The sequence below is a fragment of the Rhamphochromis longiceps genome, linkage group LG10, assembly GCF_057381845.1.
Source record: "Rhamphochromis longiceps isolate RC_006_pf linkage group LG10, R_longiceps_female_GT1.1, whole genome shotgun sequence".
Lineage (NCBI taxonomy): Eukaryota > Metazoa > Chordata > Actinopteri > Cichliformes > Cichlidae > Rhamphochromis > Rhamphochromis longiceps.
Window position 1 is genome coordinate 21573762 of NC_140566.1, and position 19240 is coordinate 21593001.

At 40.8% G+C, this 19240-nt stretch overlaps 1 protein-coding gene across 1 annotated transcript; it reads left to right on the plus strand.

The window, feature by feature from the left end:
• Positions 1 to 521: 521 nt before the first annotated feature.
• On the plus strand, positions 522 to 4766 carry LOC146660878 (uncharacterized). The gene is made up of 5 exons (XM_085419647.1): positions 522 to 1162; positions 1261 to 1395; positions 2516 to 2755; positions 2857 to 3133; positions 4084 to 4766. Exons 1-5 carry the CDS (start codon positions 967 to 969, stop codon positions 4322 to 4324), a joined length of 1089 nt encoding a protein of 362 aa, XP_085275773.1. The 5' UTR covers positions 522 to 966; the 3' UTR covers positions 4325 to 4766.
• Positions 4767 to 19240: the final 14474 nt, after the last annotated feature.

Genomic DNA, 19240 nt, shown 5'->3' on the forward strand with positions numbered 1-19240 from the left:
TGGTAAGTGAACTGGTTCTTACATAGTGCTATAAGAAAAGATTTTAATTCAATTCAATTTTATTTATATAGCGCCAAATCACAACAAAAGTCGCCTGAAGGCGTTATGGTGTGTTGACTCAAAATTTGAAATTTGATGTCCAAATCATCAATATGTACAGAGAAAGGAGGGAATTGAGGGAATTATGAACACAGAAATGTACCATCAGATTTAGGTCCACCTAACAATCTGTAAAGCATCTGATTGGCAACAACTACATTTTTTTTAACATGACTTTGATCTCAAACACTGTCCCTGCAGTAAAAGCATATCTGAATAGAAAAAAAACATAATAGAGCAATATCAGTCATAAATTGGCCTCCCCAGAGCCCAGACCTCAACATTACTGAAACGGTGTGGGATCGCATGGACAGAGAACAGAACAAAAGCCAGTCAACATCCAAAGAAGCGCTTTGAATTTCCTTCAAGAAGTTCGGAAAAGAGAGTTCAGTCTGTAACAAAGAATAAAGGTGCACGGTCGGTCCAAATATTCACTTTGAAGCTCATTAAAATTGTACAAACTCTGTTTTCCCCCCTTAAAACGGTATTTCCATGCATGTTAGCACATGTTGCAGTAATTCGTTACACCTGTTTCCAATTTTCCTGAAAATTAAATAAATAAAGGAATCAAGGGTCCCTCGAGACTTTTTCATAGTTCTGTACATTTCCAGACATGTTTGAAATAGTTTTTAACCTTATAACTTGCAGAATGGTGTAAAAGTAGCTATTTTTAATTATCGCATCATCTTTCTCTCTGTAAAACTCTTAAAACCCATTTTACAAACACATTAGCATTCAACGTTCAGATCTCGCGCTGCGTAACGTCCCCGTTTGGCAACTAACGGTTTTGAATTCGTTCACACGCAATTAAAAACACGCACAACACACAGAGACTCTTCCAAAAATAATCGCTACAACAGTCTCACAATGGAAACCAACTCCAAAAGGATAAAACAAGAGGAAGAAGAGGCTGAAGAAGGTAGTTCTAGACACCCGTGGCTAAGTGTCAGCCCGGGTCAAGAGACCTTTCGGGATTGTCCAGTCAAAAAAGAGGGACACCAGAGCGGGATCAGCGGGCCAACTACTCCCAGAAACAAGACCAGTTTGGCCTCAGTTGAAAAAGGTAAGTTACGAGAGAAAAAGTATCCACCTCCAAATGAGTATCAAAAATTATGACGGGGCTAGGTTAGAAAAGGTGGTGAACGAATGATCCCTTTTCAGGTAACAATGGGATGTTTCAGGGTTGTGGAGTTGGTGGATATTTGAAGGAGGAACCCGACCACTTCGCCCGAACCTCGCCCACACAGGGAGATGATATTCCGGCTGTCTGTTTTACCATCCAACCAACAGAGGAAGGTATCATACGTAGTAGCTGTTAACATAGCCTGCTAAATCGTATTTGTATTAAATAAACGTGTATGCAGGAGTGTTTTCAGGACTTTTTCAATGTGATGGACCAGCACAAGGTATTGCGTGTCTTCTTATGAATAAAAAAAAATGAATAACTGTTTTAAAAAGTAGTGAAACAAGTATTTATAACTTTTAAGTGAAAGTATTACTAATACTACAAACAGTAATAATACAAGTACTAAGTAATAATACAAACTGTTTTAGTATCAGAATGTACTTGAACTATCTAAAGTAAAAGTACCACCATTTATTATACAGACCCATGTCCATGATATTGTTGGATCATAATTATTGATCCATTAATGTAAATGTCACTTTAAGTATAGTGGTAGGTAGAATCTATATTAACAACCCAACAAGGAATTAACCTCAATTATGATATACTAGGTGAAAAGTAACGGTATGTATGGAAGAATTTCAAGATCTTAACTTTTTAAGTGAAAACAGGAATCATTTATGAAATCAAAATCACAAACTCCTGGCCTTTCTGCATGTTATTACAGTATGATGCAAAAGTCTTTAGTCATCCCTCATTTTTATTATATTTTGCCAGAAAAAAGGAAATTAGGTGCAGCAATTTATTGAAACGTGCAGACATACATGGAACTACATAAGGGAAAAACTGAGTTTGTACAATTTCAGTGAGCTTAAAAGTCGATATTTGGTATGACCACCTTTATTCTGCAACACAGCCTGAACTCTCATAGCCAAGCTTTTCATATAATTTCTTTAAGTAGTCTTTGGGAATAGTTCAGGCATCTTGATGGACATCCAAAGGCCCTCTTTGGATGTTGGCTGCCTGTTTAGTTCTCTGTCAAATGATCCTACACTGCTTCAATAATACTGACATCTGGGTGCTAGTGAACATCCGAAGCGGGTGTAGGGAGGCCAGTCCATCAATTAAAGTGTTTGACTGTGTGTTTTTCTATCCAGGTATGCTTTTACTCTATTGGGAGTGTGTTTAAAGGTTAAAAAAAAACATTCTAAAAATATTTATAAAAAATTCAAGAGAAAATTAACAAAAATTGCCAGTAATATAGTTACACAACGTTTATGTCTCCCACAGACATAAAGCAAATGCAGACTGGCAGAGACGCAACTGGACACATTAAACGGCCACTGAATGCTTTCATGGTGTGGACTCGCATACACCGCAAGGTCCTGCAGAAAACCATGACAAGAGGCAGTTTTAAAAACATTAGCATTCAGCTCGGGTTGGAGTGGTCCAAGCTTAGCAAGGAACAGAAGGAGCCCTACTTTCAAGTGGCTCATAAACTGAAAAACATCCATAGTCACCAATTTCCTGGTATGAAGCAAAAACCCTAGACTACATGATTGTAAACATTTATTGCAGAGTAAAAGTGGATCTGTTTTCCATTAACACTTGTCTTTGTTTCATCATGCCAGATTACGGGTATCAACCCAGAAAGAGGAAGCACAGAGAATATTTCAACCCAGTGAAATACACAGGACAGGAAGCTACACAGGACAGGGGGGAGCACCAGTCTAGTTTTCCCCCCTTTTTCCCACAAGAAAAGACAACACTGTGTTCAGTTCAGCCCACATGCCCGGTCCCCATCATATCTTCGGCACCCGCTGTCTCCTACAAAGTGTACTATAATCCCTACTACCTACTACCTGTCCCCTATGTGTCCAGTCTGAGTTACCATATTGATTTAGCCAGGTAAAGAGAGAGCCACTTTCATGACACAGAAAACTCAGACTTTTAAGCACTACATAACTCACGAACACATTAATCTTGCGGCAATACACCAACAGCATAAACGTCACAGAGAAGTCCAATTCAGTGACACCGTTTATTGAGTTGAGACCTCGGAGACACGTGGAAATCGTTAATCATGGCAGCAGGCCTGTCGATCAAAGCGACCATGCCGCTAACTCCTGTATCCTGAGTTATCAAAAAGTTCCCACAAATCGATCCTTAGATCATAAGCCAGTTTTTCTATGAGGCTGTAAATATGCTTTTTAATGTCGCTTAGTTGGATATTTTAACATGGCTGTCTATGGCCATCAACTTGCTTTTGGAAGCAACCCCTAGTTACCACTAAAGGAAATGCATTTTTTTGCCTTCATTTTTCAGCACTATAGGGTTTCGACTTGATTAAGTCTTATATCAGTCAGGAGTTCTTATGTCAGGCAATTTATTTATTTTTAATCAACATATTGTACATTAGTGTTACACCAAGCAGCCACAACAAAAGACGCACGGACAGATGAAGTTTGATCCCTTGCATCTGTCTGAATGTAGTTTTGACATGTAGCAACTCCCCATAGCCCAACCTGATCAAGCACCCTCACCCAAACCAGTCACCACTTTTACCATCCTAGTAAGAGACAATGGTAGTGTGTGCAAAAGCTGCTCGCAAACAAGCTGCAGTTAGTGTTACTCATCCAGACACCCCAGGTCACCCAGCAGGTCCGTTATCATTGCTCTGGACAGGTCAGGGCTCTTTGGGCAATAGATGGTGCATAAATGTAATATTAGAGCTTTAACAGAATGTAAAGATTCTCATAGTTGGCAGTTACTGGACATTTTATTTCACTGTCACATTTTCTAATAATTACTTTTCCATGTCTTTATGTATGGCTTTTCTCTATATGTCCAAATCCAAGGAGCTCCATGGAAGAAGGGAGGGCTCACCACTGCATTCACCTGCAGACAGGCCAGATTGTTCCAGCCTCCCTCAGCGGGGAAACAGCGCAGCAGCCTAACAGCACTGAGAAAGTCCTCAGTGGTTCATTCACATTAGAGAGCCACACACAGCCCAGCATCCTCACCAATCAGCAGCTGTCTTCAAACAGAAACGAGGCGAACAAATCTGAGGGGGACATCGACGTGGTTGGACTGTTCTAGGAGATGTTCAGCACACACTGGCTGATTTGCATTTGAGCAAATCAAATATACATTTTTCGCATATTAATAGTTTATTCATTTTTATTCTACTTTTTGTTTAGCTGTTGTCATGTATTTAGAGCACTCCACAACACAAAAAGAAATTGTGCTTTTTTTTATTGCTACTGATGTAAACTAACAGCAGAAACACAGAATGAATGATGTTGACTGCACACATGCTTCAAACAGCAGTGTAATCTGCTGCAATTAGTAAATCAGCAATTCTTCTTGAAACATTTCATTATATACCTATTTCATTACATGAAAGCTCAATGTGCTTAACATAGAAGATAAAAACTACAATGTCTTAAGGCATTCCAAATAATAAAAGTAAAACCACTTTACAAAAAAATAATCTTAACGGTCACACATAAACACACAGCTGTTATAATGGACCTCAGGTCAGGCAGCTTGTTCCAAGGAATGGGACCACAATAACTGAAAGCCCTCTTGGCATACCTGGATGTGATTCTGGAAACAGTTAGTTTTTTACAGCCGCTAGGACACATTTCACAATACTTAGGTCACTTTCGCAAAACTCTTCACACAATTCTCCTAACTGACCTTCAGCTTGGCAAAGCAGTTCATTTCACATTCAAAATGCACTACAACTACCAAAACACTTTATTCAGGTCTCAAATAAACTCATTCTTCCAGAACACTAGCAAAGGTTGACAGCCGACAAACACACTTTGTCACCCACAAAACAATGACCTAAAAAACACTAAAAACATGTAGCATTACACAGTGTTTTCTTGTGTAAAACAAGGACACATCTCTGTTTATAATTTCAATATATCGTTAGCTTGATAGCATAATTGCCTAAGTCATTTTTGGCCAATGACATAGGCAGACGGACAGGATGATGCAGCAGTGGTAGGGGAGTAAAGTTAGGCAAAAATCTCAATTTGACCAAAAAATGACTTAGGCACTTATGCTATGAAGCTAACGATATGTTACTGGAATGAATCAGACATCATGCAGAATTCGTTACAGTTTTTGCTCGTAGCTTGAACACTATAAACCCATGCTTATACTAAAGTAACACAACTTGAAGCTTTTGTTACCATACCTCAAACACATGTACCCATACCTTAAACAAAAGTGCTGCTTTGCACTCTGGTTGCAATTATGCAACACACTTACTCCTTTATGCAACACACATGGTCCTGCATACTACACTCTATTTCATACATAAGACACTTCGTTCAAAAATGAAATTTCAGGGTGCCATTTAGAAAACACATGTATCCAAAATACAAAACACATCGGGTAATTGCAACCACTCAAATATACACCTGAAGGCACTTACTTGCAAAACTGAACACCAATTAGCCAACCACAAAAAGCCCTCAGTTTAGCCATTTCAAGAACTTTGCAAGCATGGATGGAGGGAGAGCAAGAGGAAGAGGAGGAGGAGGTCAAAGAGGCCATGCACGGACCCATATTTCTGATGATATAAGAGCAACTTTGGTGGACCATGTCATCAACCACGGCCTGACTATGAGGGAAGCTGGGCAGAGAGTCCACCCACATCTAAGCCGTTTCACAGTGGCATCTGTAATAAGAAAATTCCGACTAGAAAACAGGTCTGTCTTCATCTCACTGCCTTCTACTCTACTCAGATGGTTTTTATAGTACTGTTCTACAGTTACCATATCAAGTGTACAGGGTATTGCAGGGTGCTAATGCTCCTTTTGCAGCCAAAGTGGTAGTTTCTGTGAAACATACCATGATTACTTATATTGAAGTACAGTGTTGTACAGTGGATGATACAGTATATACAGTAAAGTACTGTAAGAAAAATAAGCAAACCAATGACAATATGTGGTTGTATTTCTCTAGAATGACTCGAAGACCTTCTGGGGGAGGACGCCAACGCCTGTTCACACAACGGCAGGAACTTGCCGTTGTGGACCTAGTGAGGGCAGACAATGCTATCCATCTCCACCAGCTACGAAAGCAAATACTTGCAGACAGGCAAGTGTTCAACAACATAAACCATGTGAGCATCACCACCATCAGACGCATCTTGGGAAAACACAGCATCACCATGAAGCAACTCTACAGAGTACCATTTGAGAGGAACAGTGACAGGGTCAAAGGACTTCGAGCTGAATATGTACCATATCAGTACCACATGAATACATTCTGAGAGCTACACAGGTACCCGTGTGATGGGGTGAGGGTTCTGTATGTGTAGCACTGTAGTACAGTAATATGTTCTCTCTTTTTTTTTTTTTTTTTTTTTTTTTTTTTTACAGAGAATCTTGGCCATGGATGGAGCTGCACAGCCTCAAATATCACATTGTGTGCCGCCATAAGCCTTCGACGGCTTCTGCATCATCATGCAAAACTAGGTCCATACAATAGCCAACATATACTCACATTTCTAGATCTCCATGATATAGTTGTACAGAATAGACCAGATCAGCCCAGGTTTGTGGTGATATGGGATAATGTCAGTTTCCATCGGGCTGCTCTGGTCCAGGCCTGGTTCGCCAACCACAGTCAACTTGAAGTGGTATGCTTGCCCCCTTACTCACCATTTTTAAACCCTATAGAGGAATTATTTTCGGCTTGGAGATGGCGTGTATATGACCGCCAACTACATGCCTGCATGCCTCTTCTGCAGGCAATGGAACAGGCCTGCGGCGACATTCAGGTGACAGCAATCCATGGATGGTTTTGACATGGAAGAGGATATTTTCCCCGGTGCCTAGCGGGAGAAGACATTGCTTGCGATGTTGATGAGGTCCTGTGGCCAGACCCCAACAGACGGCGGGATCCATGAGCCCACGTATGCACAATTGTCATGATTTTTTGTTTACAGTATAGTGTTTTTTCTATTACTGTATTATGGGTTGTTTTTTTTTTGTTTTTTTTTTTCTTTATCTGAATTCATGGTACTGCAATGTACAATATTGAGTAGGCCTATTTGCTTTTTTGGTTGTTTGCAAATGTGTCTCCTGAAAATATGCCTTCTGAATGAACAATGGAAATCAAAGACTGCAGTGCTTTATATAAAGTAGACTAGTGTGTTCCCCCTGCTCTGTAGGTGTTTGCATATGATGCAAGTATGTGTCATTTTGTCAACAGAGTTACATTTTGACTGTTAGGAATGTTAGGTTTTGATAGCAGAGTTTAGGTTTTGAGAGTAGAGTTTCAATTTGGTGCAGATGTGAATGGTATATTTCCCAGTGTTGTGTCATGTTTACTTGTGTTTAGGGTTTTGGCACAATGAGCAAAGTTTTGCAAAATGTGTTCAGGCAACGGGCAAAAACTGTAATATTGGTTTATGTATTTTTATTTTTTTGCACTAAGTAATCCCAAAATATAAGAATTTGTATACACACCATCCACTGATACTATACAATAGTAATGCTAATCTACTCGGTCTCCTCCATTTGGCCACAGGTTCCCATCCACATCACATCTTATGTCATCTAGGGCAATACACCTAGGAAATAATCTTCTGGGATGCCAGAATTGAAGGAGTTGAAAAATTGAAGGAGTAACACCTGTGTAGATGTTCATCTACAATGAGAATCAGCTGTGGCTGGTTAAACTGCATTTTTAGATTTAAAATATGTTTCAATAAAATATTGCTGTTGGATTTTGCTGTCTTATTCAGTTTTGCATTGTGTTATTGTTTTGGCCATAAGTTTAACAGTTTTGAAAACAGTATGTAAGTATATGCAAAATGTCCTGTATGTACAAAGATTTTTGGCAGTTGTGTCTGAGTGAGAAAATAATTCATGAAATTTGAGAGATTTAGTCATTGAATGCATTTTGTGCCAAAACAATGATAACTGATCCTCAGTTTAGCCCACATAGACTTCTGTTGTGCTCACTGTGTGAGGAGTTTTGCAAAAGTGACCTAAGTATTGAGAAATGTGTCCTAGCATCTGTAAAAAACTGTAAAAGCTCTGCACCCAATAGCCTGAGAAGTCTAATCAGGTTATAGACAATGATCAAATTAGAGATGTTGTGAGGGGAGCCAAACCACTGAAAGCTGCTTCATGAAGTAATAGAAGTATTTTAAAGGTAATTCTACATCGAGAGCCTGTGAAGTGGCTTCAGTATTGCAGAAATATGGTAAAATTTAAAATTTCTGTGTGTGTGTGTGTGTGTGTGTGTGTGTGTGTGTGTGTGTGTGTGTGTGTGTGTGTGTGTGTGTGTGTGTGTGTGTGTGGGCCCACTGATGATTCGGGTGATCCTGCAAATAGAGGAATAGTCATAACCTGATTTATATATTGTTTTATATGATTTCACAGTTTTTGAAAGTGCCTTGAGGCACCGAATTCACAAAAGCATTTGCTTCAAGGTGCTCTATATTATAAGGTCAAGAACCTACAATAATACACAGAAAACCACAACAATCAGATGACCCCTCCATGAGCAAGCACTTTGCAACAGTAAGAAAGAAAAACTCCCTTCTAACAGGAAGAAACCTCCAGCAGAAGCAGGATCAAGGAGGGGCATCCATTTTTCCTGTCTGGTTTGGGATGTGTAAAGAGTACTGGACCCAGAATTGACCCTTGAGGAACACCTGGTTTCATTCTGCAGCTCTAAAATTACTAATTGAAACATAAAAACTTTTACCCTTTAGGTATGACAACAACCTGTCAAGAACCTGACCAACCTTAAAGTACTATTGGTCTACATTCTACATTCTCAATAAGCTGCAGAAGCAAAACACAGAAACAATCGAGGAGTTGAAAATCCTCATCCTCGAGAAAAAGGTGCTCGTGGAAAAGCAGCTGGAGAAAAAGAAAAAACGCTTCCGCTTCTTCTGGAGGAAGAACACTCCTTCTTTCACTACTGTCGATGCCATCTCTTCTTCCCCCACCTCTGTTCCAGCTTAATTTTCCAACTTTACGCTCTTCTTTACATCCCCCCACCCCCACCTTTTCTTTTTTATTAATAATTGAACAATAAAAACAATTGGCTGCTAATTAAATGTGTCAAATCAATGTCTTTATTCAAGAATACAAGAAATGTGTGTGTGTTTGTGTGTGTGCATAATATACATACTTTACGTGTTGGATCCAAATCCCACAAGGAATTAAATAAAACAAGAAGACAAACAAAAACAAATATTTCTCTCCCTTCCCAGGTCAGGAATCAGGATGAGGAAGAAATTAGGTCAGATCAGTGCAGGATTTTGCACTACTGACATAAAGTTTCTGCTGATTAAAAAAAAGTATGTCGATATTTCTGAAATACATTTGCAAACAAATAACTTTGACAACTTATGTTTTTTCATAAAAGAAAAAAGAAAAATCAGAGAGCAGAGCTGGTAAAACAGCTTAGCTCTGCAGGTTACAGGAGATCAGATGCCAAATACTTTTCATGACAGTCTTCGTTATTGCATAAATCTCCCCTTTTATCATTGATCAGTAAATCACTGCATATAAATTCATCTAACCATTATAATTTCATGAGTAAAGATTCTCAGATGATTGAATGGCGGTTTTAGTAAATGTTGAACTTTATTGTGATTTCTATTTTTAGAATCAATAGCACACATTTTGATTTAGTTTTGCAAGCTGCTGATTTCACACAGATCCACTGCCCAAAAGTGCCTTTGAGTTTTTCATCATTTAACAAGAACAGGCTCAGGCAATCATTGTGTAATTAGGCTTAGCATATGTGACAGTACATGGCACAAAATAAACAAGATGTTTCCATGTAACTAAATCCAGATTTTAGTCCCAATTTTTGTTGACTATAATGAAAATATATACTCTTTAGTATTACATTTGCTTCTGTACTTGGGGTCATTATCCTGTTGCATGGCCTAATTTAGGAGTAGCTTTAGCTGTCAGACAAACAGCCTCACATTTGACTCTAGAAAACTTTGTCATGCAGAGGAGTTTGTCAGCTGCAAGGTGACTATCTCTTGTGGCTGCAGAACAAGCTCTTTTTGAAAAAATCACCACCCTTGAACCAGCATAGTTGACATTTGGTTTGAGGTGTTTGATTCTTGCTGAAGGTACTGCTGTGTATTATGGCCAAACCTCCACTTCGGTCTCAGATGCAGCTCTTGGGTAGTGCAGTTTCTCTGAGCACTGAACGATTTTTGGGGTGGATCTAAATGCTGCAGACTAGCAGACTTGCTGTTTGCTAGTCGGGGCAGGGGCCTTCTGGTCGGAGTCTGGGATGCTGGGCCTCCCGGGTGCTGCAGGACTGTTTTTCTCTTCCCCAGGGAAAAGGATAACATCTCCTGGGGTATAGAGTATGTGTGGGGAGTGTGAGTACAGTGTCCATTTCTGTTTGTCTCCATGTTGGGCGATTGTCGAGTATTTATATATGTGTGCATGAGGGTGGGAATGCATGTTTGTGTACAGTGGGGCAAAAAAGTATTTAGTCAGCCACCGATTGTGCAAGTTCCCCCACCTAAAATGATGACAGAGGTCAGTAATTTGCACCAGAGGTACACTTCAACTGTGAGAGACAGAATGTGAAAAAAAAATCCATGAATTCACATGGTAGGATTTGTAAAGAATTTATTCGTAAATTAGGGTGGAAAATAAGTATTTGGTCACCTCAAACAAGGAAAATCTCTGGCTCTCACAGACGTGTAACGTCTTCTGTAAGAAGCTTTTCTGTCCCCCACTCGTTACCTGTATGAATGGCACCTGTTTGAACTCATCATCTGTATAAAAGACACCTGTCCACAGCCTCAAACAGTCAGACTCCAAACTCCGCCATGGCCAAGACCAAAGAGCTTTCGAAGGACACCAGGAAAAGTATTGTAGACCTGCACCAGACTGGGAAGAGTGAATCTACAATAGGCAAGCAGCTTGGTGTGAAAAAATAGAATAGAATAGAATTCAACTTTATTGTCATTGCACATGCACAGGTACAGGGCAACGAAATGCAGTTTGCATCCATCCAGAAGTGCTTTAGTGATATAGATATATTACAATATATATTAGCAACTGCAAATCAACTGTGGGAGCAATCATCAGAAAATGGAAGACATACAAGACCACTGATAATCTCCCTCGATCTGGGGCTCCACGCAAGATCTCATCCCGTGGGGTCAAAATGATCATGAGAACGGTGAGCAAAGATCCCAGAACCACACGGGGGGACCTGGTGAATGACCTGCAGAGAGCTGGGACCAAAGTAACAAAGGTCACCATCAGTAACACACTACAACGGCAGGGAATCAAATCCCGCAGTGCCAGACGTGTTCCGCTGCTGAAGCCAGTGCATGTCCAGGCCCGTCTGAAGTTTGCCAGAGAGCACATGGATGATACAGCAGAGGATTGGGAGAATGTCATGTGGTCAGATGAAACCAAAGTAGAACTTTTTGGTATAAACTCAACTCGTCGTGTTTGGAGGAAGAAGAATACTGAGTTGCATCCCAAGAACACCATACCTACTGTGAAGCATGGGGGTGGAAACATCATGCTATGGGGCTGTTTTTCTGCCAAGGGGACAGGACGACTGATCCGTGTTAAGGACAGAATGAATGGGGCCATGTATCGTGAGATTTTGAGCCAAAACCTCCTTCCATCAGTGAGAACTTTGAAGATGAAACGAGGCTGGGTCTTCCAACATGACAATGATCCAAAACACACCGCCCGGGCAACAAAGGAGTGGCTCCGTAAGAAGCATTTGAAAGTCCTGGAGTGGCCTAGCCAGTCTCCAGACCTCAACCCCATAGAAAATCTGTGGCGGGAGTTGAAAGTCCGTGTTGCTCGGCGACAGCCCCAAAACATCACTGCTCTCGAGAAGATCTGCATGGAGGAATGGGCCAAAATACCAGCTACTGTGTGTGCAAACCTGGTAAAGACCCATAGTAAACGTTTGACCTCTGTTATTGCCAACAAAGGTTATGTTACAAAGTATTGAGTTGTATTTTTGTTATTGACCAAATACTTATTTTCCACCCTGATTTACGAATAAATTCTTTACAAATCCTACCATGTGGATTCATGGATTTTTTTTTTTTTTTTCACATTCTGTCTCTCACAGTTGAAGTGTACCTCTGTTACAGGAAAAATGATTCTATGTTTCTTTACCTCCTTTTAAATGTACAAAGATGCCCTTTGTCTATGGTTAGATTAGTTTAGAATTATCCTTTTAGACTTTCCCAGCAGACATATTGTTTTGGGACATATTGTTTTAGATTGTTTTATCTCTCACAGCTTTCTCCCAGCTCTCTGCTGACGAGAGCTGGGAGTTGTTTATTTTATCTGTTTATTATTTTCTTATCCTGTTCTCACTGTCTTTCCTATAAAAAGTGCCAAGCCTCTGTTCACGATGTGAGTTGTTCTCAGCAGCTCACCCGTGTACACGTTTAGCAAAGAAAGTAACTTTGTCTCATTGTGTCTTTATTTCTCCTGGGTTTTTTACAGAGTTTTCCCCCAACATTTCTTGGTCCTTCGGAGCCGGAGCACCTCCATCGTGTCCCATCTCCGTGACCAGTCCACGTTGTTCGCCTGTCGACAGCCCACACACCAGGTGTGTGGAAAAAGACCAAGAGCGTTAAATTCGGGTCTTGGCCAACGTCTTAGAAAGTGACCCACGGTGGTGGGACCCGATCGAGGTGGACCGGACCCGGCGACACTGACCAGGTAGATACAGACACACTGACACAATCTTGCGTAAAAGCGCATTTTAAATTCAGGGAATTTAAAATAGCGGAAGTAGCTCGTCGACTGGTAGCTCTGGGAGCTCGTCGACTGGTAGCGTAGCTCGTCGACTGGAAGCTCTGGGAGCTCGTCGACTGGTAGCTTTGGAGCTCTGGGTAGCTCCCCCAGCTGGGTCTAGACTGGGTCTAGGGAGTAAGTAGCTCTGGGAGCTCCCCTTATCATAAGGGTTCCGGTCGCGCGCGCGTCGAAGCTGTGTGTGTGTGTGTGTGTGTTGTTTTAATTAACGGAACAAGCTGAATTTTCACGGTCCAATAAGAGACTGAGCTGCTCCTACTGTGTTTTTCTTTTACTGCTATTCACTGACGTGCTGGTGAGTTGAGAGAACGGTCGAGTTCCGTCTCGTAAAGTTCACACCGCTTTCGGAACTAGTCCGAAAGTCGAAGGGCGTGTGAACAACCACTCTCGTCTCTAATACCAGCGAAGGTGATAGCAGCTGTATCGTGTATATATTACTTAAACAAAAATAAGTAAATACATAAATAAGATGGGTAATCAAGCAAGTGAAATTGAAACTCACTCCTGCTGACGAGCAGTGGTGAGAAAAGAAAAGTCCAGGGGCCGGACAAAACAGTCTGTAAATTGAGAGAGAAGACGAGACACTGTGCAGTGCCCACAATCCTTTTAGTAAACCAACACTCATTCCTGCAGCCGCATCTGCAGCAACACCCATATCAGGAAGAACATAATAATCCCTTATTAAGTGAAAACTAGAGATCAAAGTAGTTTGAAGTAGTTTAAAAGGGTTGAAAACAGACCCCACTGAGTAGATATAAATATAAAAAGTACGAAATAAAGATAAACAAAGGGAAAATTACAGTAGAAATTATCTTTAGAGTATTTGAAATTAATAATAGCAAGGATAACAACCTGTAAAGTGATATTATCAATGAAATGAAACACAGTTGGCATGATGACCATGCCCACAATGTATAAAATGAATATAAAGCAAATAAGTCACACGAATATTTTAATGACATAAATAAAGTATATTAAGGCTGTGTCACTGTTCAGCCAAGGACAGTGTGTGAAAAGGTAACTGTCTCCATCCTGGGAAAAGGATGATACTGCAGGTCATCTGAAGCCCTTGATGGATACAAAATAAATAATATATTATAATAGAACTGCCTGGTCCGCCATGCAACAGAGAGAACAAATGTGACCGCAGATTGGATGAATTCTAAATTATTTGTTTGCTGAATAAGATGATCCTAACTAACAAATTGGCTCAGGAGTAGTATAGTGGTACACACTAATAGAATATTATAATATGCTATTGCTGTTATATAAGACAAAGAGGATAATATTAACAATGACATAATATTAATATGAAGAGGCACCTTAGTCGGTTATGATGTAAGGTGGATAATTGTTAAGCAGTAGTCTGCATCAAGCTTAAGGTTTGCTGAAACTCAGTGTAATGACATGTGAGATGAAGACAATACAGAGAATAACTAAACTAATGAAGTGCATAGCGGCACTTGACCAGCTTGAAACCTATCATCCTAGAATGACACATTGCTGAGATATAGAGCACACCTATAATAACAACCAATAAGCAAAACCCTGTAGACAACAGCTACAACTACAGGATTGAGAAGCTGAATTAAATATGTAGACACTGCTAAGCTGATGAGCATGTTCCACATGTTCTTTTTCTTTTTTGTTTCTTTTAGAGCAGAAGCTGCTGTAACACACCCAAAGAAAGACTCTAGGTCTGACCAACCGTCTCAGTCGTGGGCAAAAAGATGACAGTCAATAAAATTCTAAAAGATAATTTATTGACGAAAAATATATCAAGAGATAAAAAAATAAAACAGTCCAGTGTCCCACTTATGAATTGTATAAAAACACACAGTCCCAAGGCCAGAGCCAGCTATGCCACATGGCCAAGTTGCACTCCACATGTTGCCTTTAACAGGGTTAGAAGTTGTCCTTGGAGACCCACCACCCTGCAAGCATATAGTCAGTGGTCACTCAAGCCTCTGCAACTCTGCTGCCTTTAGGCTGTGGCATATAATAGGCCCTGGACTGCACAGAAAGACAAAACGACACACTTAATATAAAATTCATAGCGCAAAACCCATCCATCCCAAACATATCTGATTTCATCACATTACATACCTGCACAGAGAGACAAAACGACACAGCAGTGTTTGTAGTGTGGGCTATAAGTAGACCAGTGTATCAGTGCAATCAAGTACACTTGCCTCTAATTAGTCCAACCCCATTCCAGCCATTGGCTCACCAAAAATGTGACACACACAAAACCACTCCCAACCCAGTGCAACTTCACACAATAATATGGAGCTGAATTAACACAGGCACATTAGTCTACCATGTTACAAGCTGCATGCTATTAAAAGCCAACATATGCAGACTTCTGCCTTGTTCGGGTGGCAGCATTTTTTTTCTTTTTTCTTTTGTGTCCTGACACGTTTATGTTTTTGTTTTTGTTTGATTATTTTGTTGGTTTTGGAAACGAATTTAAACGAACTTGTGACAATACTTGAGAGTCACAGTGACACATAGTGATTAGGCATATGATTGAAAAATGCCTAGGTTTAGAGCTGTGAGCTATGAGCTGTGAGCAATGCAAAGTTAAATATATATATGTATAAATGGGAAACAACCCTAACTTGAAAGTTTGAAATGTGTGAGATCCATGACTTGTTTGAAAAACTAGAAATTATCTAAAAATGCCTTAAGTGAAAATGTAGTGTTGCATCTATTCTCCCAAACCAAGACAAAAAAAGAAGAAGCTTTCTGTAACTTAAAAATAAGGCTGACGTGTTGACAATAGACTAAAACACTAATTCGCAGGTGGCTATCAGGAACAGAGAGGCGAGCAAAGTCACAAACACCAAGGCTGCAGACAGCCACGCAGAAACAGCAGATAACATGGAGACAACGCCTGCTACAACCGTGGAGAGGAAGGTCACTTCACACGAGATTGTAGGAGTAGGCCACAGAGAAATAATGCAAAACAGTTTTGAGGCAGCCACTTACGAACTTACAGGTTTCAAAGGACAAATTAGTTGTACAGTCAGCTGCAGGCCACACAACTGTACAACAATTAACTGCTGAGTGCATGCTAAATGACACCCGCCACATCCACTTTCCAGAAACCGACCGAGTATCATAACATTCTGAGATTTAAACAAACTCCAGGCCCAGATCCACCTTATGATCAGCAAGTGTGGAAGCTAGGAGAACAGCATTTGACCTTACAGCACAGGCCGAAATTGTGTAGGTTACGCAGTAACCACAGATAGTAGGATAATAGAAGCAAAACCACTTTCTTCTTCATATTCTGCGCTGAGCTGATAGCTGTGATTCGCGCATGTGAAATACACAAAGATAAACAAATAAACATTTATACAGACAGCCAGTATGTTTTCTCTGCTGTGCATCATTTTGCAAAAAATTTGGCAAAACAGAGGAATGATTAGACCAACCGGAAAACCGGTTCAGCATGCCAGCCTGCTACAACGCCTACTGACTGTAATACATTTACCACAACAACTCGCATTGTGTAAATGTGCAGCACACAAAACTGATGGCTCTTTCATAACTACAGGCAATAACTTTGCTGACAGAGCAGCAAAACAGGCGGCACAAATGACAAACATCACATTGATGGCAGTAAACACACATCAGATTCCACTGGATGTGTTGCAAAATGAACAAAAAGCAGCAAGCACAGCTGAGCAGGCAAAATGGCTAAAACACGGTGCAGTTCTGACAAACAACTTAATGATGTGTTATGGCAAGCCAGTGTTGCCAAAATCTCTCCACAAGATGGCGGCATTAGTGACTCATGGCTGTACGCATTTGTCATCGGGGGGAATGACCTGTATTGTCAACTCTCATTTCTACACTGTAAATTCTACACTGTAAATTTTGAAACTTCAGCAAAACAATTTGTCAGAACGTGCATGACGTGTCAAAAACCTCACCCTTTTCACACAATTCATATGGACTTTATTGAGCTAAATGAATGCCAAGGGTAAAAATACGCCCTAGTGGTTATAGATGTATTCTCAAAGTGGCCAGAAATCTACCCAGTGAAAAAGGCAGATACAATTTCAGTAGCAAAATGTATGTCTAAGTTGTAGAAAAATAAAGAGGAGATTGTAAATAACGAAGAATGTAATGATGTCTATCAAGTGTCTTGCAGATTACAGCCCGGTGACTGGGTTCTGATAAAGGTGCTCCAAAGAAAAAACTGGAGCGCACCCAGGTGGGAGGGACCACATCAGGTTCTCCTCACCACGCCCACCGCTTGCAAAATTGCGGAACGACCATCCTGGATCCATCAGAGTCACTGCAGGCGAGTAAGTGAGGCCATCTAAACTCAGTCGACACAGGCTCGCCCAACTGTTGTGATCTCGCCCGGTGGAGGGAACAGCCTTTCTGGCCGGGGGGGTCTACTCACGACAGGAGGGTGTGTCCTGTTGTCATGAGGTGGTGGCTCCTAATAACTGCAGCGGCCCTGACCCTGGCCGGGCTCCTCATCTTTGCTTCCGTGAGGGACAACAAGTCACGCTATATGAAGAAAAGGCAGACACTGTATGACAAAGGAAAGTACACCAAGTTTCCCCATGGCTACGCCACTAACTTCTGGTGGCAGTTTATGAACACTACAGCTCACTTGCATAGCAGTCAGTTTTATTATTCATGTACCCATATGCCCCTATCCTCACAGACGTCTGGCCTGTGGCCATACAGCATACCTGAAGATCGCAGTTGGTGCCTGTTGGGCCTGGCAACACATCCAGGCTACGGTACTCTTTGGTCCAAGGCCAACTACAGCATCCCAGCAAAAGCAACCTGGAGGTCATAATCACCCACAAATGTGAACTGTTCCGGACAGACCTACCTACTGACCTGGCCCCAAGCCTCAGACCCACTGCCTGATGTAATTCTACTAAACAGACTGAACGCAGCGCAACTGCCAGTATGTGTGATGAACAATGGATCGCGGGCAGTGGGGGAGCTGCCTACTCACCTATCTACCGGATGATACTACAAACAAAGACTCAGTACCAGACAGGATGTGCACGGACGGCACCAAGCAGTAAAGGAACCAGAGTTTCGCATCTGAGGAGGAGTGAAATTCTTACAGAACTTGATCCCCGGCATTGGAGTTGCCGAGGTGCGGGATCACGTGGAAATCAACCGATATGCTCTGCTACGACACATCAACTTAACTAAGGCCCTGGGAACGGCCTTGGCAGGAGAACAGCAGGCCATCAGAACGATGGTGCTGCAGAACAGACTGACACTAGACCTGCTAACAGCATCACAAGGAGGAGTTTATCCCTGATGGATACGAAGCTGGAGGAGACATTTATGAAGCTTTGCAGAATTTGACCGTTCTGCAAAAATATGTCACTGACCACACACCTGGAGCAGCTACAGCACAAGGCTGGCTGGACTGGCTGGACTGGCTGTTCGGCGGTTCATGGCTGGCTGCTGTAGCAAAGCCGTTTGTCCTTCTAGGTCTCATCATGATAGCACTGCTCATATTAGTGTTGTGTGTGTTGCCATGTCTAAGAGTAATGATTTTCAAAGATGATAACAACTACAATGACTGCTTATGTTGCCGTGCCTCAAGAAGAACAGCATCCCGTTGCGATTCTGTTAGAGGAACTTGTAATAGCTGCTAATAAATGACGTGGTGATTAAAAATGACTTGTCAAGTGATCATGCACTGATTAACACATTAGTAGTTTATACAGGTACAACATAAGGTTTTCTTATTCTTTTATTTTCTTTTATTTTTTGTAGTTTTAGTTTTATTATTTTTCTTCATTATTACTTTTATACTTTCTTTTACTGTATTTTCCTTAATTCTTTTATTTGTTTCATTCTTTAGCCCACATGATTTACATTTCTGCTATGCTGACATTTTGACAATTAAAAAATTGCTAAAGATACTTAATAAATAACCTTTACAGACAATTGTTGTATACATTTAAAATAAGTTAAAACAGGAGGGAATATGTTACAGGAAAAATGATTCTATGTTTCTTTACCTTCTTTTAAATGTACAAAGATGCCCTTTGTCTATGGTTAGATTAGTTTAGAATTATCCTTTTAGACTTTCCCAGCAGACATATTGTTTTGGGACATATTGTTTTAGATTGTTTTATCTCTCACAGCTTTCTCCCAGCTCTCTGCTGACGAGAGCTGGGAGTTGTTT

Excerpts from the sequence above, each read along its gene's own strand:
- LOC146660878 (XM_085419647.1), top strand. The coding sequence starts at position 967 with ATGGAAACCAACTCCAAAAGGATAAAACAAGAGGAAGAAGAGGCTGAA. Across the intron at positions 1,396-2,515 it reads CATCCAACCAACAGAGGAAG|ACATAAAGCAAATGCAGACT; the intron begins GTATCATACGTA and ends TGTCTCCCACAG. Across the intron at positions 2,756-2,856 it reads CCATAGTCACCAATTTCCTG|ATTACGGGTATCAACCCAGA; the intron begins GTATGAAGCAAA and ends TCATCATGCCAG.